At 36.3% G+C, this 25,537-nt stretch overlaps 2 protein-coding genes across 5 annotated transcripts in view; one reads left to right on the plus strand and one right to left on the minus strand.

Moving 5' to 3' along the window:
* Window positions 1–25,537, plus strand: part of LOC134530792 (ankyrin repeat domain-containing protein 29) — a 119,740-nt gene that overhangs the window by 15,895 nt on the left and 78,308 nt on the right. The gene's annotated exons all lie outside the window — the stretch shown is intronic.
* Window positions 1,579–8,315, minus strand: LOC134530791 (uncharacterized). 2 transcript variants are annotated; one of them, XM_063365996.1, is made up of 5 exons: window positions 7,981–8,315; window positions 7,307–7,449; window positions 5,336–5,940; window positions 4,004–4,140; window positions 1,579–2,553 (listed from the first exon to the last, which is right to left on the minus strand). In XM_063365996.1, the coding sequence occupies exons 1-5, from the start codon at window positions 8,202–8,204 to the stop codon at window positions 2,328–2,330; spliced, it is 1,335 nt and encodes a 444-aa protein (XP_063222066.1). In that variant the 5' UTR covers window positions 8,205–8,315; the 3' UTR covers window positions 1,579–2,327. The 2 variants fall into 2 exon arrangements, with proteins under 2 accessions (XP_063222066.1, XP_063222067.1); XM_063365997.1 differs by lacking the exon at window positions 4,004–4,140.

Consider the following 25,537-nt stretch of genomic DNA (forward strand, 5'->3'; position numbering starts at 1 on the left):
AAAGTGATTCAGTGATTTTTTTAAGTTATAGAAACATAATTTCCTTTTTACATATAATTTTTTTTTTACTGTAGAAATCGTACTTATTCATTGGGCTTCGACAACACGCACTCGTTTTTCGTGTTAGTTTTGCCACACACTTTGAAGCTATTTCCCCGCCATATGTAATATTAGTTTACAAGATGCATAATACAAAAAAAAAAAAAAAAAAAAAAAAGGAAACAAAACCTTGAAAAAATGCTAATAATACTATTATCAATGCACCAGTCTAACTATATTTCGAAATCAAAATTCTGACACGTATTTCAGAAATGTCGCTCCCACAATATGTGCACTAAAACATCCATATATGTATGTGTTAGTGAGCTGAGTTAAATATTTTACCTTAGGTGGGTCATGTTAGTCGCCGGTAGAGACGGGAAAAATTCGCGAATTCATTTCGCTGTACGCTAAAATTCAAATCCATATACCTTTGACCTGCTTTCGATATTGACTCATTGTTTACCTGAACGACTCTGGGCCAATGAGAAACCCTCAACCTGAGAAGCATCCAATTGTAGACAACACAGTTGAGCATGCTCACAAGTCAGTAACCAACGAACTGTCGTTATTTGCGCGAATATACGTTTATACATAGTACTGTGTAATATATCCTGAACGTCATTGAATCCTAATTTTTTCAGTCCCTAGTTAGCGTGTGTCATATAAAAATATATTGTATTGTTGTAATAATAATGCCATTTACAAACAAAAAAACAAATCAAATAGAAACAGTGTTGGTTTTGTTTCTACAGTTGGCCAACATTCAGTTTCTATAGCATGTCTCATACTTAGATCGCAGTGTGCATTTTTATCCTCGGCGGAACGGAGAAGGCGTACAAGGTAAGGCGTATGCGTTTAGGGCGAGAGGTTGTTTGTGTGTGCAAAAAACGAATGATCCCATATTCTCCAAAACGGTGTGACCTATTTATATACGGTTTTCCTGTATAAGGTTTTTGATTCATCGGCAATGGTTCTTAGATAGGTGTGTTGTGGTGTTAACTCGCCAGAGGGCGCTGTAATAAACATTTTTCTTCTTGCTTCTGTATATGAACTGCTGAGGATCTGATGATAGAACTGAAGAACATTGTCGGAAACTATGTGGAGGCAGGTAGCTAGTAAACCATATTTGAGCTCTTCTTTTTTTCTTTAAAATCAAATAAACCAAATAAAATCAGTAAAAAATATACTTTGATTAAAATTTAGTAAAAAATAATAACCAAATAATATAGGACTTCACATTACGTAAATTACTTTTACTGTTTCCCATGCAAGGCGACCACATGAAACGCATTTCAGTACAAATGTTTGGTATAGTCCATCCACGGTAACCTCCTACTTTTCTGAAGCCCTGCTTTTCACCGGATCTACTTTAATGTCACTATGTATCCTTCCGCCGTATGTAAACAAAAACATTGCCATGTGACAAATGTCAAATGGTTTGTATACAATCACCAGCTGTCAAAACAATGTGTGTGTGTGTGTGTGTGTGTATGTATGTATATATATATATATATATATATATATATTAAGTAATTTGAATATGATCTAAGTATACATGTATATGTGCATAACATTTATGATACCCAATGGTAAAAATATTAAAAAATAAGTTTGTTAGCTAAAGAAATAACATATAATTTAAAGTAAATTTTTAGGAGAACATATAAATTTACAACATTTATGTAAGCAATAAATATCATCCTTTAGTACAGTTCAACACAGTTTTCTGCATCTGAAAAAAAAAGTATTGTAAATTATACATATGGCTGTCCATCTAAGCAATCTGGAAAAGACTAAGGATTGAAGGTTTAATAAAATTAACAAATTCAGATGAAAACATTTAAAAATGAATTTTCTTCTTTTATTTAATAAACCCCTACCATTTTGCCGGTTAAGGCCACAAATAAAAATATGGTTATATACATTTTCCTGAGTATACTTATTAGACAAAATCATAATTTTATGAACAGTAAAATTGTGGTAAAGAATTGACAGTAATTTCTATACCACTTATATGCATTATTTATTTGTGGCCCTGGATGGGGACTGGCTTTTTGTTTTCCAAGTAAGTTCACTGAAAAATGAAGAGACACAACAAAATAAAATGTTTCACATACACCTATACGAATCCAGAAATGAAATTTATTATTAATTTTATAATATGTGTAATATAAAGTTAATACATAAAGTTCCAGTAATCAACATACTTAATGGGAATGCATAAAAGAAAAAAAATGTTTCAAACCCCAATACTTACAGTTGCCCAGGTGTTTTACATACAGACCTCAATAAGAACACCCGGGTAAATCATCAAGAGGAACTGCCAGTACTTCACTGTCTCCATCTACTTGCTGTGTCGTAACCTCAAATTCTTCGCTGTCACTGTCTTCACTTGAACTATCCTCGCCGAGGTGGATGATGAGTGGAGGAATGGTGCCGCTGTCTATGTGGACTTCTCTCTCCCAGTCTGCTTGAATTAGCTTCTCCACGTGATCCACACACCTCGCCCATCTAAAAAAAATTAATGTATACAGTAAAACCTCTATATAAATGACCTGTTTATAGCAAAAACCACTCTATAACAAAATATGTTTGTTTCTGTCAAAACGGCATAGTAAACAATGCATGGCATGCTCTTTATTACATACAATTTTGAACTCACTCCACAAGAAACTATTTTTAAACACAACAAAACTCATTTAATGTGTTTTCCTCAACTATCAAAGCTATTATTTAATACTTGAAGTAACATGTTTTGTTTTATGTTATCTGAAAAAAAAAATTTGAGTGGTTTATTCAAGATATAATAAAGCTGTAAATATTTTATATGTTATCAATAAAGGCTTAGAATGCATATGATAAAATATTTATTTCATAACTTTTGTGTTTGTTTTTGGTTAAAATTTGTCCCAGACAAAAACAGTGAGATGTAGCGAAAAGTTAATTTTTTGAATAGTTTTGATGATTTACTGTATATGTATTTCACTATAATAACATAACTTTTGAAAATACTAATGTGCAAGAACTACATGTGTAAATACCTATTCAAGTTCGCTAGATGAAAATATTCAAAATTCTCTACGTTGAAATTTTATCTGAATATTGAAATCTGCCTACAGCACTGAACCCACCATAACTTTAAAGTCATTGACACAAGATTAAGCATAACAGAAAGTAATATCACAATTATTACTAATAAATACAAAACTATTTATGGAAATGAAACAACTGCAAATGGACTGCAATTACAAAAAAAAAAAAAAAACCTTGCAAATAAGTCACCACTGTTAGATCTAGAAACTACACAGATATGTATGAATCACATGGGAATAAAATTACAAACACAAACACGAACACAAACACATACATGCAACACATTTTCAAAACGACAACTACACAAATTCAAACCACTTATTTTTACCAATTGTTTTAAAACTGTATTACTGGTATATGAATATACACAAAATGATAATCACACTATACACACACTAGCACACAAAGTTATCAAAAGGAATGCTAGGACCAGGCTGCTAGGCAACAATACTTACGTATTATGTAAAAATGTATGGTAAGGGTTTTGCTGAAGCTTGAGGAATGTTCTACAGGAAAATAAAACAATTTCTACTTCAAAAGGAATACCCCATTGGTCATGCAACATGAAAATACCTCTCTGGTGTGGAAGCATCAAGAGCCTCTTTCCAGATGGCTGCAACTGCATCATTGTCAAATCTCTTGGCCCGCCCCACGTTACTATTGTAATGGTGTTTACATTGAGCCCAAACTAGTTCGATTGCATTATAGTGGCAGTGATAGGGTGGGAGTCGTAGAATTTTGTGGCCATAGTTACAAGCCAACTCGTCTACCTCATATCTGAAAAGTGTGTTAGAACAAGGCGTATACGTAATTTTTTGCAACTATCTCACTTTTAAAGAAATGCTGTAAAAAAAACGAAATAATATACCGTATTCGGGGCTTGTTTTGTTTAGCTATTCTCAGCAGCTCCACTTTCAACAAATTATTTTCATGTTTTATCTCATTCTTCTCCAGCCACGCGATCAGTGCATCCTTGGTCCAGTTCGTTGTAGGTGTTTTCTCAACCTACGTTATGCCAACATTTAACTAAATACTCAAGTAGCTGATAAGAATTCATGACAGTAGAACCCTGTTACAATTTTACTGCTTATAAAGTTTTCCTGCCTATAATGTATTATTTTTCAAGTCCAATATTTTCCCTATAAGGACAATGTATTTAATTCCTGGATATAATGTTTCACAAATTATGCGTTTCGTGCTTGTAATGTTCACTTCATAAAATTTTAGAAGACGAAAAAAATTAAAAGCCTTTGTCTATACTGTCTATGTATATGTGTATGTTAGCAGTTAACTGCCTGTTGACACCCTTGGAAAACAAATAAATTCATAAATTTTTAGCCATTCTGTGTGTTTTCAAATGTATTCACTTAAATCACATGTTCAAGTGGCAAAAGAACTGGACTTAAGCATTTCCACTGTAAACACTGTCGTGAATTATGACAATTATACAGAAATGAGACAATTTTACAGCAATGAGACAATGTGTAAGTAAATACAAAGCAGATAGAAGCTGGAAGCACCATGATGTTAAAGAAAATTGTTTTTGGCTTGCTACAAGCAAATTGGAGCATCAAATATATCTTTATGCAGCTTGTTGAGTCCATTGGCAATAAATCCACACTAAAAAGTACTAAATTGAATTTCCTGCTTATGTTTTTTTTTCTTGTAGCCCCTTAAAAACAAATTATAACAGGGTTCTACTGTACTTATGCAAAGCAAACATGTGTTTTGGCATATTGTCGTAATGAATTTCTAAATTTAACAAAGCATGTTAGTTTAGTGACTAGAAATTTTTTTGAAAATATTATTTTAATTTATTAAGTAGGGCAACAGAGCATTCATAAAGTGGGTCCTTTTACCAAACAAGTAATTATGTCATTTTCAAATGCTATTTGCAATAAAAAAAATTTTATTTGGTATTTCAAACCCTCTACTAAATTAGTTTGCACTATGATGTAATTCAATTACATTATATATATATATATATATATATATATATATATATATATCTGTGTGTGTGTGTGTAATCAATTTCAGCTCAAACATTATAGTTTATAAAAATGTAGTGTAGGCATACTATTAAGATAACAATTATTGCTGGCAAAATGTATTAGTCTCGAATATTCGTACTTATACACATGTAAATTTTTCACATTACAATTTGAGCAATAAAAAGACACTGCTTTACCATTGCACATACCTGGGTGCTGTGATATGAAGCATTGTCCATTATAATGACACTGGGTTCCTCCAGATGCACCAACATGTCTTCAAACCACATCAAGAAAGTTTCCCCATTCATCTCGCCATGGTAGTCTGCAGTCTTCTGACCTGAAACAAAAAGTAATCCTGCTCCTGGCACAAAGCCAGTGCGCCCTCCAGCATTAACAACAATAAACCTTTTACCATCTCCAACAGTATGTCTCTTCGCAGATTGTAGACTCTTGTCCTGCCATGACTTTGATACAGTTCCTGAAAAATATATGAAATGGAAATTAAATACTTTGTATTGGACCACAGAACAAATTTTCAAATAAATTAATGCCTTGCCTCTCTGGAAAATCCATGTTTCATCAACAAATATGAAATTGGCACCTCTTTCTTTTTCTTCTTTATACTTTCTCAAGAAATCTATTCGCTTCAATACTATGTTTTCATTCTCTATCAAAGCTTTTCGTCCATCAACAGTTGTCCATGAAAATCCCATCTTCTTTAACAATTTATGAAGACTTGATCTTCCACCATAATAATCTATTTGTCTTTCCCTGATTTCTTTCAAAATGGTGTCGACTGTAACATTCAAACCTGTAAATTTATTGCATACATTAACAATACATGAAATAACAGAGGTACACAAAACTAAGCGAAACCACAACCCCGTAGAAGATAATTTAAGTGCACAATTTACATTTATTAAATAATTTTAATAAACTTACATTTCAAAAATACTTTTAAATTAATTTAAATTTTGTAGTTTGCTTAGAGGAATTCTACATTGCAGTATTTTTGTCTGCAATGATATGACGATTATATTGCGCGTTTGTATTGAAGTTGTGTAAAACATTATTATTTCAGCATTCAATTTAGCAATCAATAAGTTACAAGCTCTACACTGTGTTATAGGTAAATGTTTTGTATCGTGTATCCCATGTGATCCCTAGATCTTTATGCATGAACCTGTACATCCTATTGATCGTGTGGTGCATGCTTTTTTTCATTTATTCAGATCAAAGATCCTGAACGTAATCAAATATTGTGGTATAGCAAGAATAATTATCATAAGTTTAATAAAACATATATATTTTCATTATTATTCAACTTTAAATCATAACTCATTACTACATCACAGGTTTTTAGTTTTGGTTTTGTACAGGATTTTTAAACGTAATAAATTAGAAAAGCAAGCATCATCAATCACAGGATCAATATTTGCAGGATCATGCGATCAGGATCAATGTATTGAATCGGATACGCGATACTAAACTTTTACTGTTTTATAACCTTCTGTTACTTCATACACTAACACACAGTTTGTCTGGCTAAGTTGTGTTTTCATATGATACTTCATTACAATGAAGTAGGCCTATTGTTTATAAAATAACAATACCCCTATATTTTCTAAAGGGTTAGGCGGGGCATGACACTATTTTGCATTAGAATATATATTGTACTGGACCCTGCCACACAGTACAATTTAGCCAATTAAGTATCCCAATTTTTTTTTTAATAACCATGCTTGCTTAGACCACAACTCACTAATTTGTAACCAATTACTGCTAAAGCGCACAACTGGATATTATTGATACTGGAAATAGTCATTATTTAACCTTCTGATACATCATAAAAGTTGAGGTTATTTAATATGTATACTGTGTATAACGATATAAACATTACTTGTAGTTTTAGAATGTAACAATTTTCTTTCTATCTTTAACCTAACCTTAAAAGGACGTGTACCTATTTCATATGTTGCACAATATTCTATATATCAATACCATATCAATAAAGAAACCTAACAAACCACCCAAAAATGTTAAGTATTTTTAAAGGACAGATGATATCGGGAAAAAAACTGAACCGGTCAATCTGCATATGGATATATGAAATGAATACAATTAAGTAGGGCCTACCCCAGTGATATTGAAACTACTCTTCAGTATCAAATTTTTACCTTCAGCGTACATCCTGTAAATTGCATTCCTGATTGCATTTACTGTGAAATCGTCGACTGTGTCAAGTGACTTTCCTTCCTGTGGCCTTTTTTTCCTCTTTTTTCCTGGTGTTGAAACTTCTTCAATGTCTTTCTTGTAGTACCTAACCAAAAAAAAAAAAAACATTTGTCATAACACTTTTCCGGGGACCCGTTCACAATACGCAGTTAGGCAGTGTTCCAAATATGGCATTTTGTCACAAATATTTGCTTTGTGGTCACTAAATGGAAACATGACAGACTTTGTCCACGAAATTAATGAAGTGTTTTTTTATTTATTTTGTGATCTCCCAAACAGATGAAAAACTAATTAAATGCAAATTATAAAATCACTCCCTTATGTTATAGTTAAACCTATCATAAAGTTTATAAACATCGTTATAAACAAACGTGTATCAAACCCATAAAAATACTTGAAAGTGCCTATATTGTTATTGTTAGGACCTGAGTAGGCCTAATATGATTTTAGGTTAACTTTTCAACAGAGACGCCACATGGCGGTGTTGTCTCACACCAAAAAATATAAATTGGAAATAAAACACAAAAAACCTCGTGAGTTAAAACACAGGCCGACAATACTTAGGACACAGTCGATATTTTTTTTACGTGCATGAAAACGAAAAAAGCCTACTTACTTGAGAACAGTTGACTTTGCGATGTTGAGAAGAAACGCGGTCGTCTGCGTAACGTCACATTTCTTCAAGTCGCCTTTCCTAATTAAAACATATAAGTTCTGAGCGACGTTAATGATGTCCATCTGACGCTGCGAAGAAGTAGCTTTCCCCATTCCGGAACCAATTACCATTACAGCAATCACAAGAACCACACAAAATATCAAAACGATAACAAATTCCATCATTACAATAGTAGATAATAAATAATATAACAAAGTTAAAATACACAATATTAACACAAAATCCTGAAACACAAACTGTACGTTATTTCACGGTCAGTAATATATTAAAACACACTGCAATATGGCGTAATCTGTGCAGACTGCAAACGGCTGAAAGAGAAAACAAACAAGTGACTATTAACATTATTAATGCGCGACCACGGTTTCGGCACGTAATATTTTTTTACCGTTAACATAACGTTTTTATTTCACCAGAGATTTAAAAAAATGTTCAAACTTAACAAATACCCACACAAATTCTTAAATACACGCGGAAAGTCAAAAAATATATATTTTGGCTATGGAACTATTTCGTTCTAATCATTGCCAACACACCACTTCTCTCACTGTTTCATTTACACACATGCGAGATCATTAATATTAATAATATTGTACATAGATAGTTACTTTTTTTGTAAAATTTTATTTAACATCATTATACGGTAATTTAGTGTTAATGCATGTTTAATATGCATATGATGGAAAGTATTTTTGCAAACGAACCAAACATGCTGCATCCTGGTGTGTTTTTTCAAAGGTTCGTTTAAAAAAGTAGGAGGTTACCGTGGATGGACTATACCGTAAATTATCGCCCCCGCACGTGTTAAGATGGTAATGGCATTCCCGTTCTTGAATAGTAAACATGTTCAAAGTCTCGTAGCGCATTATAAATTCATTATTTTAATCTTCGTATTTTGTGAATCAATATATTTTATAGTTACCTATTATTAAATAATCTTATTTTATATAATTACGTATTAAAAACTACATTTTCCAGCCTTCATTAGTGTATTCATGTTTAAAAATGCAACTAACGGTCGTGAACAAAGGAAAGCAAGCTAAATAAATAAGAGTTTAAAAACACTAAAAAAACACGCTTTTATAGAAAATCCAACTAAAAAATTGAAAAAAATTTCAATAAATTTAATTTAAATATAGTGTAAAATAAAAAAAAATGTATTTTATTTAAAAAAACCGTGGGGTGCATGGTGTCAATAGTTATAATTATTTTACTGACAGATATGAGTAGAAGGTTTATCATTTTGTTAATATCTTAAAAAGCACCCCGCGCTTTTTTTTAAAAATATATCTGCCTATATCGGGGCTACCATTGCCATCTCTGTTCCTAATTTCAATTAAAATATAGATGTATAGAAAACTATTATGTGTCTCGTAGAGATGCAGCTACCAATTAAAGACTACATTTATTTATCTACCCAACGCAATTTCAGTTAGTCACAAACTCATAAAACTGCAAAATTTTAGTTCATTTCGGCGCAGGGAATGGCGGACCCGACGGATTTTCTTGAATAATAAAACAGTGAATTCTCCATGTGACAACTACAACTGCGTTTTCACACGTTGTGTGGCCATTGAAAATAAGTTTGTCAGTGCGTGGAAAATAGATTCGAACCCGATTGGTTAGTTCAAAAGGCATTAAGGCCGGGGCTTTATGAGCTTAGTGTATTAAAAAAATTGGTCACAAATAGTGGGTACTACCCACTTTTATAGCTTTATTGTGATTTTTATATGTAGCCTACGTTGCTGCCTATTCATAATTCCTATTCTATCTTCTCGTTACAATGGAACAGGTGGCTTTATTTCTTCAAGTAGATTTAACTTAATTAATTAAAGACGATCTCAGCTCTAAGGAATTAGCAGTTTGATATTACCCCAGAAAGTTTGCCATGACGCAATGCGAGTTTTTTTTTGTCTTACGAAAAGTGTATAAAATTGTGAAAGATGTGCGGTATATGGCGTAACGGTGACATATGTGATGAATGCGCATATCGTTTCCATTGTTCTGAGGAACGAGATCGTCATGGCATACGGCCATTTTCAACGATCCTTTCAGCTGGGTTTTAGTTTTCTTTGCGCGACCGTTGCTCACAGTTGCTATCAGCTGTTTTTACAACTGGACCCTCCGTGACCGTTGGGTCGCCCATGAGGAGAATTGATCACAAGGAAATGAACTTAGTGAGATTTTTTGTGGTGATGTGATTGTATTTGTTTGTCTTGTGACGGCTTATCTGAAATCACATCGTGATTGATCAAAAGTTATCTGTATTTTTTTTTTAAATTGAACTAATGTACAGCCGTTAGGATAAGCCGAGTAACGTGGAGAACTCTTGCTATCGGCCGACATCACATTCCCGCATAGGCGCCTCATTTTTTCGACTGGTGAAACCTATTCACGGAACTTTCTGCAGTAAGTAGTACTATACAGGCTGAGTCTGAATTCGACCGACAAACTTCGGCTGCAGGTTCATCCCGACAAAATAAGTTGAAAACATATGATATGTACCTACGACTTATGATTTAAAGTGTTTCCCAAGGCATACGTCTTCGTCATAAGTCTTTGAATTTGGGGCTGAATAAAATTTTTACTGATGTAAGTAATAGAGAAAGTATTGAAGATAGAACACTGATCGTCTGGATTATGTTTAATTTAGTGAAGGTCTACAACCACCGCGAATTTTTTCGCTGTAGCAAAATTATTTCATTAAAATAATTTGGGGTAGTAACACGCCACAATAATAATTTTAAAATAAAGGATAGCAAAAAATTAATCTACTCTAGCCCGCAACTTACCATTGAAGTCGGTTCAATTTTTTCTAAAGTATTTAATTATTGGTACTGTACTACATGTACTTTATTTGACTTTATTACTCTAAACAATGAGATAAAACCACAATTTTATAATGAATTTAAATACGCCATAAATGCGTTAAAATAGCTTTTTAAGAGGCTATTATTTTTCAAAATTTCTGTCCACTCGTTAAAATGGCTTGTATTTCCTTACCTTCCTCTTCCCTCTCCCCCGAAAATAAATTTTAAACTGGGTCCGCCACTGGTCTACAGGTATCCGAATAACTGTGATCTCGATATCACGTTCGTGCGGCTTGGCAAGAACTGTGCTTTTACTGTTCTTTGAGTATACGACAGTCTCGAATGCAAATGTTTTTACAACAATTGACGCTTCTCATTTGTAAACGGGTTATTTGCAGAGACTAGAGAAATTCGCGCTTTCAGTGACATTCAGGATAGAGTCCACGCTTATTTACATACTTGAGCAAACGTCACCTGTTCATTGGCTGCAGACTTGTGAGGCGTCTCAACTGGGTAACTTGTGATTCGATATTTCTTTAATTGTGGGTCTCTAATTGGCCGAGTCCTCCAGATTTACAGTGAACTAACAGCAGAACAGCAGAAGTAGTGCATATATATATATATATATATATATATATATATATATATAAATATAATTTTAGCATATCACGATACGAGTCCGCGAATTATTCCAGTCTCTAGTTATTTGACACAGTCCGAAGGACTGACACCTATGAAACACATGACCAGACAAGTGGAATAAACACATGCCATCCTACTTGTTTATGCGCACGTATGTGAATTCCAGCCTGGCACCAGATAACAATGTGGATGTCGCGGGTGCCTAGACGTGCCTAACGTATTTTTGATAAAAACACATTTTATCCACACGTTCCCGTTCGCAGTTATACCAACCACTGCTCTTAAATTCCCTGGTTTTGTAGTCTTCAGAGCCATATTCCAAAACTTATTTATCGGTACAACTACACACCAAACACCAAGCAGAATAAACCTGTGGGGGAGTGACAGGGTTCATTGAAGGTACCATACAACACAATGACAACGCTCAAACTCTGTGTATTGTAACTGCCAGCGTTCCAGTTTACAAAACGCAGCGTTTGCAAATACGCGCCACCGTAAGTAAAAAGTCTCAATGTTGTTAGAAAATGCGGCGTTCGAGGAAACGCGACCGCGTGATTAAAAATTGGTCTAAGGCCGATGGGAGCTCATCAACCTTGGGGTGCTTGCAGACAGTACCTTGCATATTGTGTCTCTCCGTTGACTGCCGAGATGAAGGCCGGTTTAAAAATACCTACTCGCCAAGCACGCGCGGCCTAAGGCGCATCCTTCTCGCAAGGTCACGGTGTGAAAAAATAGACCAAAGCCTCGTTCAGCGAGTATGGTACCTACTCGCCTGCGAAATAATATGGTTAAAAAAAATCACTCTGTATCATCATGGTAGGTAATTTTGCAAGGGGGGTTATGTCTAAAAGTGAACGGTTTGCAAGGTTAGTTTAGCTGCGCTGATTAACTATTACATATTAAATAGAGCTACGTATTGTTTATGCAGCTAACCTAACCTAACCACCCCTTGTGTTATTATTTGCCATATTTCCCAGATGCCGTTACTCTGCAGAATTACATCATGCTCTAGTGAGTAATGGTGAAGTATTTTATCGCTACAATGTTTTTATACGCTTATGAAGTCTCGATACAAATTTAATTACGAAATTATTAAAGACAAATTATTTAAAATGTAAACAAATAGAAACAAGTCATTGCTGTTTTGTGATCGTGTGATCGATTATTACACAGGCCAACAAGAAAGAAAAACAATTTTGGTGCCTAGGATTTTTTAACTTATTTTTAGCTTTATTTGGGGCGCTGAATCAATGGGAACAAATATGGTTCAATACCAATTACTCACTTGGTTTTGGAGAAGATAAGGTATCATGAACATCAATGGGTGATTTGTGTGGACTTAAAAATGGTAATCTTTCTCCTCGGACAGCAAAGTGGCCACACCAAATATCCTTGTTTCTTGTGCCTCTGGGATAGCAGAGACAAAACACACCACTGGGTTAGACAAGAGTAGCCTAAGAGAGAAGACATGGTCGTTGTAGAAAAAAATGTTATTAATGACTCTTAGTTGGACGAGAGATAATAATCTTTCCACCACTGCATATCAAGATGGGCCTTATGAAGCAGTTTGTAAAGGCTCTTGATGAGGATGGACCATGCTTTGCATTATAAGGGGATAAAACCCTCGCTTGAGAAAGGTAAAGCAGGAATATTTAAAGGCCCAGAAATAAGAAAATTCATTAAGGACCAAGCCTTCGTTAATTCCATGAATGAGGCTGAGCGAAAATCCTGGACTTTATTTGTTGCAGTTGTCGGAAATTTTCTGGGCCTACTAAAAGCAGAAAACCATGTTGAACTGGTAAACGATATGCTTAAAAAGTTGCACTATTTACACAGCCACCTGGACCGTTTTTCTGAAAATTTAGGAGACAGCAGTGAGGAGCAAGGTGAAAGATTTCATCAAGATATTAAAATTATTTAGGGCCGCTATCAAGGAAGTTGGGATACGCACATGATGGCAGATTATTACTGGAGTTTAAAGAGTGACTGTTCCAAGATATATTCAAGAAGTTCACAAAAAAGAAGCTTCCGAAGTGTTGAGTGACTAGTTGTTTCCATCGATAATAATATTAGAATATACTAATAATATTTGTATAATATAATATTTTTTGTATAGTATAATAATATTTGTGTAATTTAGTAATAACATTTTTAGATTTGATTCATGGATTTAACCTAAAATAACTTAAAACTTTCATTTCACTAAAGCGTTATATCTTAAAAATTTGACCTCCTAGGCAAAAACTAATACCATATTTGATTTCAGGGCTCCAAATTCATATGAAATCAGCTCCAAATATCTCGGCACCAAAACTATTGTTGGCCTGTCTCGATAACATTTCGAAGTATGAATTTGTTTTAAATAATATTACTGGTTTAAATCATATATAAATAAATAATATATTTAAGCGTGGTTTGTCTGTGCGTGCCGCCATAACTCCGCAATGCACCCCGCAGCCCCAAGGGGGTTATAAGGTATGGTAGCCCTCCATACTCCGTCCATAAAGAAGGTCTCGGTTTGGAACTGCAGAGTTTGGGTTCGAAGATATGGGTGACAGAAAGGGGATCACACCATTGGACTTAACTGGAAGTCGGTGAAGCAGCTGGGAAAAGAAAGCCAGCGAAGCGGGGAGTCCCCAGCTCAGGGGCGTAGCCAGGGGGGGGTTTTAGGGGTTCGAACCCCCCCCCCCCCCCCTTAGCTCCAAATCTTTAATTAATTTCTTATTCATCACTCAAACAAATTTCATATTAAAATTAATAAAATTTTTACCATTACAATATTTAAATTTAAGTACCGAAAACTGCTAAAATAGCACTATTATACACCTTAAAATCCAAATTTTCCCGGGGGAGGACCCCCGGACCCCCCGCTTTAATACGGGGGGGGGGGGGGGGCATGCTTCTTAACACCCCCCATACGCAAATCCTGGCTACGCCACTGCCCCAGCTAGTTATAAATATAAATAAAACATGTAAAAACGGGCATTGAGTCGACATCCAAGTGTACATACTAACAATACCTCTGAGGTCCCGTCTCCTGTGCTAACCATGAAAAAACGGGCGAGGCTTGGAGCTGACACCGCGCTCGAGAGGGCACATTTGACGGCCCGGGTGCTGTTTGCCGCGTGTCTGACCGCGTGCGTGCGCTGCGTGGCCTTGGCGGTCACCTCCCTCGGTGACGCAAGCTGGCGCGCGTAACTGGAGCAAGCTACTGGCGGCGCGGCGCGAGATGCAGACTCCGCCTCGCTTTGCGTGTTCTTGAGTAACATCCTTTCTGAAATTAAAAAAAAAAGGCAGAACTGTCTTAAAAAAAAAAAAATTACATGAAAGCCTGTGCTTTAATCCAGTTTTATACATAATTTTCACCGATATTAAGGCACTTATCGTACTGTGCAACCAACTTTTGAATCCAATCCTCATAGAAGTCTGCCGCCTCATTTAACAAGATACGAGACTTGACTTGACAAAACCCATCATATAACGACGAAATCTTTAAACGTCTGTTCGCTTTCACTTATTCGTCAACTTTCTGCACCAAATGTTCAGTAATGACAGAAGGTCGCCCACTTAGTTCCTCATCATGGACATTCGTGCGATCATCTTTAAATGCTCCAACCCATTTCCGTACCATTCCACCAGTCATAATGTTTTCTCCATATACTTCACTGATCTGACGATGAATTTCATCCGCTTTCACACCTTTAGCACTAAGAAAACGAATCACAAGCGGTATTTAACAGTCTGCGAGATTCTTAATCGGCGGTGGTATTTTAAATACTCTGTGGCTTGCCAACAGCAGATGTAGGTACACAGCCCGCATGCGCAGAATGCCGACCGCAGCGCTGCAACTGCCGGATTTTGAAAACGGTACTTATTTAAAACTCACCCCTTGCATATCGCTTTCTTTTTTCCAGTTGCCATTTCGCTTAGTGCTCCGAACTCTTCGCGGCGGTCGTGAAAAGGTGAAGGTGAACTCGATTCACCGGCAAAGGTCGACCGTATCGATCGATACCTGTCCAGCACTTATAGTACGGTCAAATTAGATTAAAAAATAGGGGTGAGGTTACAAAAATTCGCACCCAGCTGAAAATTGGTAGGATTTTTCAGAACACCATTATAAATGAAATGTGAAAAGTCCTCATCGATCCGACACCTGGAAAAAAATTTACTCTGGGTCAAAGGTCACAAAAACAGGTTTTTCGCGATTTTCAGCAAAACGGTAAGTTGTATAATAAACTTAGCCCAGACAAAAATTGTAGATCAGATAATTATCTATGAAAATGTCTAAATATATTTTTCCTAAGAGCCACCGTTTTTGAGATATAACGATTTAAAAAGTGGAAATAGTTGTAATCGTTATAATATGTATAAGTACACCACGTACATACATCACTGAAGCTGTAATACAAGTAAAAATATCGCTCTATCGGTCAGTGTAACTTACACATATCTATAAAATATTATAAAACCGGGAAAAGCTCAACATCAATCGGTAATATATTAATCGAAAAGTTTATCTACTTTTGCAAAGTGTCAAAATCATGCACTATTTTTACATGCAATAATTGGCTGTGATACGACATCTGCATTTTTCAGGAGGGGTAAAACAACTGTATTTAAAATGTTTGAAAAACAAGACTTAGTTCAATGTGCTGAAGTTTTTAAAAAGAGTAATTCAACTCCACAAAAAGTTATCACCAACTTCTCTCTATGTATGGAGCTCCTAAAAAAAATATGTGCTTAGATAAGTTTTGATATGCATGTTTCGTTAGAAATATTCGAAATAAAAAACAAGTGCAGTTAGCTTGTCTTCCTCCAACCTCAGCGGCTGCTCATCAACATCTTTTTTCGGCTATATTACCAAGTTCAAGTGTGGCTTGGTTATCAGCTAGACCCAAAAGACCGGGGTTGGAAGTTGGTAGACAATACATTAGAACCAGTTCAAACTTTACTCCCACCTGCACCGAAAAAACTGTTAAACACAATTTTTTGCAACTGTAAAAAGGGATGTAGTGCTAAATGTGGTTGCAAAAAAGTTGAACTGTTTTGTTCTGTATCATGTACAAATTGTCAAGGCCGGTCATGCTCCATTGTTGAATCACCAACAATTGAGGATTCATTTGATGCTAACGAAGAGACATGCGATGTGTCATTATTGGGGCAATTTACTTGCAACCAGGATGAAGAAGATGAACAAGGAGAAGAATAAGAACAAGGAGAAGAAGAACAAGAACAAGGAGAAGAGGAAGCAGAAGTATCAGAGAATTACGATTCCGATAAATAAATTTCCCTATTTTTTTTTTTCATTTACATCGCTTTTATCATTTTCAACCCTTGCCAATATCTTTAATTATTCAATAGTTTCAAATTAAACAGAATCAGTGGAATATGCCTACCGGGGAAACCACATTAAAATAAAATGCGCTAAGTACACTACCTCAAAGGTGGCGTGGAAACGTGTGCATATTAAGACGATAAGACGATAGTTATATCTCAAAAAGGGTGGCTCTTAGGAAAAAAAGGTATTTAGACATTTTTATAGATAATTATCTGATCTACAATTTTTGTCTGGGATAATTTTATGATAAAACTTACTGTATTGCTGAAAATCGCGAAAAAAAAAACCGTTTTTGTGACCTTTGGCCCATCCAGAGTAAATTTTTTTCCAGGTGTCGAATCGATGAGGACTTTTCATATTTCATTTATAATGATGTTTTCAACAATACTACCAATTTTCAGCTGGGTGCGAATTTTTGTAACCTCGGATATCTAAATTGACCGGACTATTACGCCTTTGGGTATTATACATCTTATAAACTCATATTACATATGGCGGGGAAATAGCTTCAAAGTGTGTGGCAAAACTAACACGAAACACGAGTGTGTGTTGTCGAAGTCCAATGAATAAGTACGATGTACAGTAACAGAATTTGAGTTGGAAGAAATACTATGGAATGGAAACGTGATGCCTGAAGTATGGGGGAGGTTAATTTGCAGGGTTTCCAACATCTGGAAAAAAACCTGGAATTGTCAGGTAATTTATAATTTCTGAAAACAAATCAGGGAATAGTCCTGGAAACTTATGTTAGATCAGGAAATTTAAATTCAATAATTAGACAAAGGCTCATTCTGTACAGCTAACACGTTAACTATGTTATGCATATGGTATTTGTTTGTTTCAATGCTGGTGGGCCAAGTGTTTTTGAGCAAAGTTGTACGTATTTTTTGGCACGTGAGGTTGGATTTCATCGTTTGTGGTGCCTCGAAGTGCGGTATAAGAAACACAACTTTGTACATAGTAAGTCTCCAGGCCTTTCGTCACTGTATAAACAGTTTTGTAAAGGACTTTGAAGAATCATTAGTAGGTCGTGACTATGGCAGTGTTAGGAATTAGGGCAAAAATTCATATTGGTTGTTTTCAATGGGAATATTTCACTGTTTTTACTACGTAAATATTATGACACATCTGGAGTAGTAAGGAAAAAGTCTAGGAGTTCTGTAAGTTTTGCTGGACTCCCTTAGTAGGTGTTTTATTTTACGGCTCTTGGACGAGGTCATTAGATATGAACAGATACAGTCCGTCCCAGCTGATCTGAACACTTTTGACTTCCAACTAATCTTTTATTTTTGTCAAGAAGGCGTTATAATATTCAACTGCGATTCCCAGTATGTTTTCAGTAGTTAAATGTGCAAAACAGGCTAAGCTTGAGTTGAATTATTTGCAGTCGTTGACAGGAATGAGAGAAGTCGAGTATAAAAATCCTCAGATTATCTCAAATGCGTTGTACCTTGGCTGCTCGTGGGGCGGTGCAAGAACAAAGCCTACCAGATTAGTTAATGCCTGCACGTGAAACAGATTTAAAAGTAGACGTGTTTTTTTTCTCGTCCATTACCTTCCTTTAGGCGCGCGCGCCTGACAGGTGCATTCTTATCTTGTTTATGTTCCCTGCACGAGGTCGTGTGTCGGGGAGGGGGCTGCTATCGTCTAGCTTCCTAACTTTTGTTTCTTCTCTGGTTAGTTCATGCATGACTGTTGACGGAGTTACTTCAAGGCTGTGGCAGCCATTTTCACCCTGCAGGTGCAGCGCGACTACTGACATAAGTTTTTCGACTATGATATTTTCAATTGCTATCTTCACTAAATTGCTTATTAATTCTATTCAATTACACACTTATTATCTAAGATTGTGAATTTAACATTAACTACTGAAAAAATAGAATCACCTAGTAGGTGTGACGCGACTTCATGTGTTTGTTTTACAATATGTGTTTCAGGATGGCTGGGAAAAAAATAATGTATAACTTGGATAATCCTGAAGACGTCAAGAAAATTCATAGTATGCTGTTTGATGATACTTCGGGAGATGAGGACTTTGGAGAACAATCTGATTCTGATAGTGAAGATCAGATACACGAGTGAGAGGAAAATTCAGACACTGAGCAAAGCTGTAATGAATCAGATGGTGATGATCCCGGTAATGCATCTTACTACATGGCAAACCATAAGAAAAATGGTAAGATCGTCGATTCGTACCAATGGAACAAATGCCCATGTCCGAACAAGAGGAGAAGAGGTAAGCAAAATTTGTTATTACACATCCCTGGGGTTATAGGAACAGCAATGAATGCTGAAACCATTTTAGATACCTGGCTTATTCTTTTTGATGAGTCAATAATCGACTCTGTTGTTGCATGGACAAACCAACATATTGAACTTGTAAGACCTCAATTTAATCGCCTCAGAGATGCACGTTCGATGGATGTAATAGAGATGAAGGCTTTTATGGGTTTGTTGTACCTAGCTGGTGTGTATCGTGGGTCACGCCTGAACTTAGAAGACCTTTGGGATCCCTCTGGGGATGGTGTTGAAACATTTAGGCTCACCATGTCCTTAAAACGCTTCCGATTTTTGATGAGGTGTATTCGATTTGACAACAAAGAGACGAGAAATGAAAGGAAAGAACTAGATCGAATTGCACCAATACGAGAATGTTTTGAAACATTTGTTGCTAATTGCCAGAAAAGTTACTCTCTTGGAGAGAATGTCACACTTGATGAAAAATTAGAAGCATTTCGGGGTCGTTGCGGTTTCCGCCAGTACATTCCCTCAAAACCTGCCAAATATGGAATTAAGATCTTTGCACTTGTAGATTCCAAAATGTATTACACTTTCAACATGGAAGTATATGCTGGGAAACAACCAGATGGACCGTATGCTGTCAGTAATCATTGTACAGATGTTGTTCATAGGATGGTATCGCCCATAGTCAACTCAGGACGAAATGTTACTACTGATAATTGGTTCAGTGATGTTCCACTTTTGAGTGATCTGGCCGATAAAAAACTATCCCTTGTTGCCACACTGAAAAAAAATAAATGGCAAATCCCTGACGTATTCAAACACATGGCTAACAGAAGTGAAAAGTCCAGTATATTTGGATTCAGAAAAGAAGGGACTTTAGTTTCCTATGTTCCTAGGAAAAACAAAAATGTATTTCTCATATCCAGCCTTCATTTTGACGATGCAATCGATGATTATACTGGGCCTTCAAAAAAACCGGACATCGTAACATTTTACAATGAAACTAAAGGTGGTGTGGATACGGTGGATAAATTGTGTGCAACGTATAACGTGGCGAGAAATGCTCGGCGGTGGCCTTTGGTAATATTTTTTGCTATGCTCAATGTGGCCGGTATCAACGCACAAGTCATTTACTCTGGAAACGGTTATGTTGTAGCCAACCGCAGGACATTTTTACGCCAACTTGCCAAAGGTCTTGTTTCAGAAGAAATGACACGACGCAGTGCTGAAAAACAGAATTTACACATAACACTTCGGCACAGATTGACATAAGTAACCAAGCAGCCTCTGAAGTGTAGGGAATCGAACAGCAAATCACAAGAAATGAACGACCAAAACAATAAAAGGAAATTGTGTGAGCCTTGTCGCGAAGACAAACAACGCAAAAATACCAAATATTGTTGCGCAACTTGTGGCAAATATTTGTGTTTGAGTCATGTCACTATTATTTGCAAAGATTGTTATGAATGTAAGACATCTTCTGCAGATGATGGTTTGGAAGTTGATAGTGAATAAGTGCAAAAGGCCTGTGAGTTGGTGAAAAAAAGAGAGCTGAAAAACAAACAGTGTCTGCAATTTTTATATTTTATGTGTTCTCTGAATTTTTAGTGCTTTTGTTTTTTCATTTTATCATGCTATTTTACTTTAAAACATATTTCCATCTGGACTCATTTATACGAGAAGAAAAGTTTGTATATTACCTATTAATTTCACAAAGATTTGGATTGTGTATGTACCAAATAAGAAGTGTAAATAATGCATGGAATTAATCGAAATATAAGAACTTACATATTTCATAACATATCTCACTAAATTATGTTTTATTTAAATACTGAAAAATAATTTTAAAATATTATACCTGAATTTCTTTGTTACTGATCTACAGCTATTGTTTTGGATTTTTTATGCATTTATACTGTGGTAATATTAACAATAAATTATGAAGATTCTTATGTTAAATAAATTTTAAATTTACATTTTAAATCTTTACATATATACAGTTCAAATTTACATGGTATTGTAATGAAACTCTTCAGTAGTGGGGATTTATGTTGGTGGAAATAGGAGGAGCACCTCACAGGTGCATTGCGCCAATCCATGTTTGAAACATAGGTGCGCCTATCGGAAGGGGCTGCAGCGAATTGTTACACTGTAAAAATGATTGTACATTTTACAAGGAAAATCCTTGGAAACACAGTTGCCAATGGTAAAAAGCTCTGCTTTGCAATTTTACAAGCGATATGAGTTTCTAAGGATTATCCTTGTAAAAGTACAAAAAATGTTTTACAGTTTAGCTATCGGTTTGCTTGGAAGCTACTATACGTGTTGAAACAATTGACTTGGTACGGTCCTTTTCGGTATTCACTTGCTGTAGTTTATTTGTATTAAGACAGTGAATGAAATGTATCATACAAGAGCAAAGAAACTTTAAACTTTATCAATAAGGTGTAGGCTATGTACATATATATGTATATGAAATTTCAAAAATTATTTTTGGAGTGATAAATGTGTATACGAAGTATATTATATATACCGGGGCTTGCAAGCGTTAAGTGAAGTAATTATCTCAAACAAATTATGTTATTGACCCCATATTTTGCTGTGCTTGTCTCATTGGTTTGTGCGGCTCATGTAAAAACAGAAAGGGCGGCATATATATAGATCTGGCTTGCGAAAAGTCATAGACTTTAATTTTCGTTCTTGACTGGGCACCGACTGCTAAAAATATTAGAGAATTAAACAGTGAGTGTCCACCTCACTCTAGGCTGGTTATGGGAATCATCGTTCATGATCAGGCAGTCGTGAGCTTGGGACAGTATTCTCAGAACCAAACGTGACGAAAGCTACCCCGCATCCCGCCCCTCCTTCTTCGGGCGATAAGCGAGGGGATTATAAAAACCAGATAATAGATGCGAACGTGGCAGATACAGCACACGCTCCTCTACTGTCCTCGACCAAAGATATCTGTAGTAGTATGTAATAGCATTGAATATCGGAGCTTATCAGAGGCTGTAGACATGGATGCTTAAGCCGTTCTTAGGAATTTGCGTTCTTTCTAAGGCAAAAGTCTTTTGAGGTTTTTCGAAATCCTAATTTTTTAATTTTTGAGGAAGAAAACGAAAATTTTTCCCGCGAAAAAGATAAATTTCCTATTTTTCAAATTTGTTAAGATTTTTTCGGCGGGATTGGAAAAAACTGGAACTTTGGCGGATTTTGGCAAATAATGAAGGTCCAAGATCAAGGTAACGGTCATCCAAGATGGCCGCCGTGACGTCACAATCCAAGATGGCGGTCGTCTCCAGGCTCCACACCCTGAACCCTGCGCCCGCACCGGCTATTACATACTACTATCGGTCGTTCCAAAAAATGCTGGTTAAAAAAAAGTGGTGTTCAGGGAATCAGGAACTCGGCCACGCTGGTAGAGTGGTCAGATCACTCTTCTCTCACACACCAAGTAGAGTCCGCTTCGAATTCCGGCCAGGTCAAACCCAGATATTTTTCGCAGGTGTGAAACATGGCAGACGTTGCCGTGAGCTAGTTGGGGGTTGGGGGAAATATCTCTCAACCATTATTCTGTCAAAGTTATTTTCTTGTTGATTTAATGCGCGTGTCATTTTTGTTCAGTGGTCCTTTGTGTATTAGTTATTTATTTTATTGCTTCCTTCAGACCGTCGCTGAAATAGGTCATGTTATAATGCAACAAAGTTTGCTGTATACTCAAATGTAGCCTTCCGTTCACATTTTACAGTTATAAATACGCAGGGTACATGTATACATTAAAGTATGTCGGGGTTAAGCTACTAGTAAATTGGAAGCTGTGTTACAAGGAATGTATATCATACTGAACACATCAGGAAGTTAGTTGTGATTGTTTGTGAGCATGAGGTCGTTGGCTCCGTCGGTCCTGCAGAGGACTTGCGGACGTGACAATGTCGCGGCAGACTAAGGCTAAGATTATATACTACACAAAAGACGTAACAAAGCAACCGAAAGCAAGAAGTTCTCGCAAGGCGCAAGACATCACCATCCCTACAACTTGAAATTATAAAACAGTAGAAGACAAATTTCTTCCCGGGGCTTCTTTTGATCAATCATGTCTATCATGAAAAATTATGAAAGTATCGATACATTGCTTTAAAAGTGTTGTTTTCTTTCACTGTGCGAAGGTGTAACAAGTGAATACATGGTGAATATGATGAAGATAACGTCTCTGTGTTTAAAAGATTTCTGAACGCGTAAGGTGGAAGGCGGTAATGCAAGTTGAAAAGCAAAAAGTTTAAAGTTGGCCAACGCTTACGTTTCGTTTTTGCATGTTGTGTAGTTTGTAAACGGGTATGCGATAACGTCGTTTTTGATCTTTTTCGTGTTGCGTTGCTGCGTAGTTTGTAAACCCGGCTTGAAGATTCGGGATGCGGACAATCCGCGCCGCGCTCGCTATACGCATTTGGTCCCCCGGATTGGAGGTCGCCATGGTCTGGTGCTGGCCGCCCGCCTCTCGCCGCCCGTGTCCTTCGGTGGCTTGGGGAGAGTCGCCCTCTCGCTTCTTGGCCAGTGGTCGGTGCTCCTGGCTGGTGGGTCCAAAGGGTCCCGGGTTCTGTTCGCGGACTCGCGTTCTCCATCTTCCCTGAGCTCTGTTCCCATGGACTTCCGGAAGCCACCCCAGGGAAATGATGGGATGGTATTTTCCTTGTCTAATTTCCCTGACTTGTGAAGTGCCTGTCCGCAAGAGCGTACGCAGAAATTCATTGTGGTGGGGGGGGGGGGGGGGGGGGGTGGTGGTGATGAGAGGTTTGTGTGATAGAACCACTTTGTCCACTGTTTACTTTAAAAATTTTCATTGTGTTAGTGGGAACGATATATTGTTATAGATATTTTTGGAATTTATGTGGGGGGGGGGGGGGGGAGAATTTATTTCACCATCCCCCCCCCCCCCCCCCACCTTAAGTACGCCTTTGATTGGCCGTTTGTGATTAAGTCGCTGTCGACGAGTCATAAAGTAAAAATCTATAATTATAATAAATGCAATTGTGGTTTGTCCGTGCGTGCCGCCATAAATCCGCTACGCAACGCACCCCACAGCCCCAAGGGGTTATAAGGTATGGTAGCCCCCATACTCCGTCCATGGAGAAGGTCTCGGTTTGGAACTGCAGGGGTTTTGGTGTCAAAAGAGGGCATCGCACCTATGGACTTGTGCCGAAGTGGCTAAGACTGGCCAGAATGTTCCTGAATATTGTAGAATTCCCAGAATGTTATACAATCTTCCAGAAGGCTCTAGAATATTATAGAATGTTCATAAATGTTATATAATCTTCCAGAAGGTTCGAGAATGTTTTAGGTCGTTCCAGAATGTTATAAAATCTTCCAGAAGGTTCGAGAAGGTTTTAGAATTTTCCAGAATGTTCGTGAATGCTCTAGAATGTTTCAGTATGTTCTGTAATGTACTAAAATGTTCCAGAAGGATCACTATAGTATCACAATAAATAAGGCACAAAGAATTTTTTTTATATATCTACCAACCAAATAATATGACAAATGCAGTTAGTTAAATAAGTTAATTAAATGAAATTAAGTGAAAATAAAATTTAATAAACAGCAGAGTTTTCTTTCATTAAATTAAATACAACTGTATTTAGAATTTGATGATTTATTTTAGCTTAATAATTTCTGTATGTATGCGTTGATTTTTTAATTTCATATTTGACTAGCAGAACCCCGCAGACGTTGTCCTGCTAGTGTTTATTTATTTACACACACACATATATATATATAAATATATATATAAATATATATATATATATATAAATAAATTATTCATGGTTTGTATGTAATTTTGAATCTATAAAGCTTTTAAATGGTATTACATTTCAAACTCACTCACCACATACGTATCTCAGTCACAATCACTATTAGTTGATATTGAGGATTAAGGACAGTAGAAATCACAATATACCAATTTTCATGATCTGTTGAATGGAATAGAAGGTGATGCGCTGTAGCGCTATCTAGTGGCGCGTTATAGCAGAGTGGATAGTGTGGAAATATTCTCCGTGTTAAAATACCTATTGTATATGTATGTGTGTATATATGTGTGTATAAGTATACATACACACCAATTTTCATGACGATCGCTTGAACGAAATATAAATTGATGCGCTGCAGCGCAAAAAAAAAAAGGATGTCAATAAAACTTTCTCAATAAAAAAAAACTTCGATGTGCTAACTTTCATGGTGATCGGTCAAACGGTGTCGGAGTTTATCAACGTCATACATATCAACATCCAATTTTATACATATATATAGGAGCTGGCTGGCTTTGTCCGAGCGAAACGAGGGTAACTCCGGTTGGTTAAAAAAAAAAACTGTGTTGGAAAATTACAAGTTTTTGTTAATTATAAAAATAATCCTGGTTAGACCGTTAAAGAGCGTGACAGCGCACGTACATGGTGAGTCTTTTAAAAGAGTT

The sequence above is a fragment of the Bacillus rossius genome, chromosome 3 (genome assembly GCF_032445375.1).
Source record: "Bacillus rossius redtenbacheri isolate Brsri chromosome 3, Brsri_v3, whole genome shotgun sequence".
Lineage (NCBI taxonomy): Eukaryota > Metazoa > Arthropoda > Insecta > Phasmatodea > Bacillidae > Bacillus > Bacillus rossius.

Coding starts and splice junctions, on each gene's coding strand:
- LOC134530791 (XM_063365996.1), bottom strand. CDS start 8,204: ATGATGGAATTTGTTATCGTTTTGATATTTTGTGTGGTTCTTGTGATT. Junction 5,941..7,306: donor TTACAGGATGTACGCTGAAG/GTAAAAATTTGA, acceptor ATAAATTTACAG/GTTTGAATGTTACAGTCGAC. Junction 2,554..4,003: donor CAAAACAAGCCCCGAATACG/GTATATTATTTC, acceptor AATTTTTTTTAG/ATGGGCGAGGTGTGTGGATC.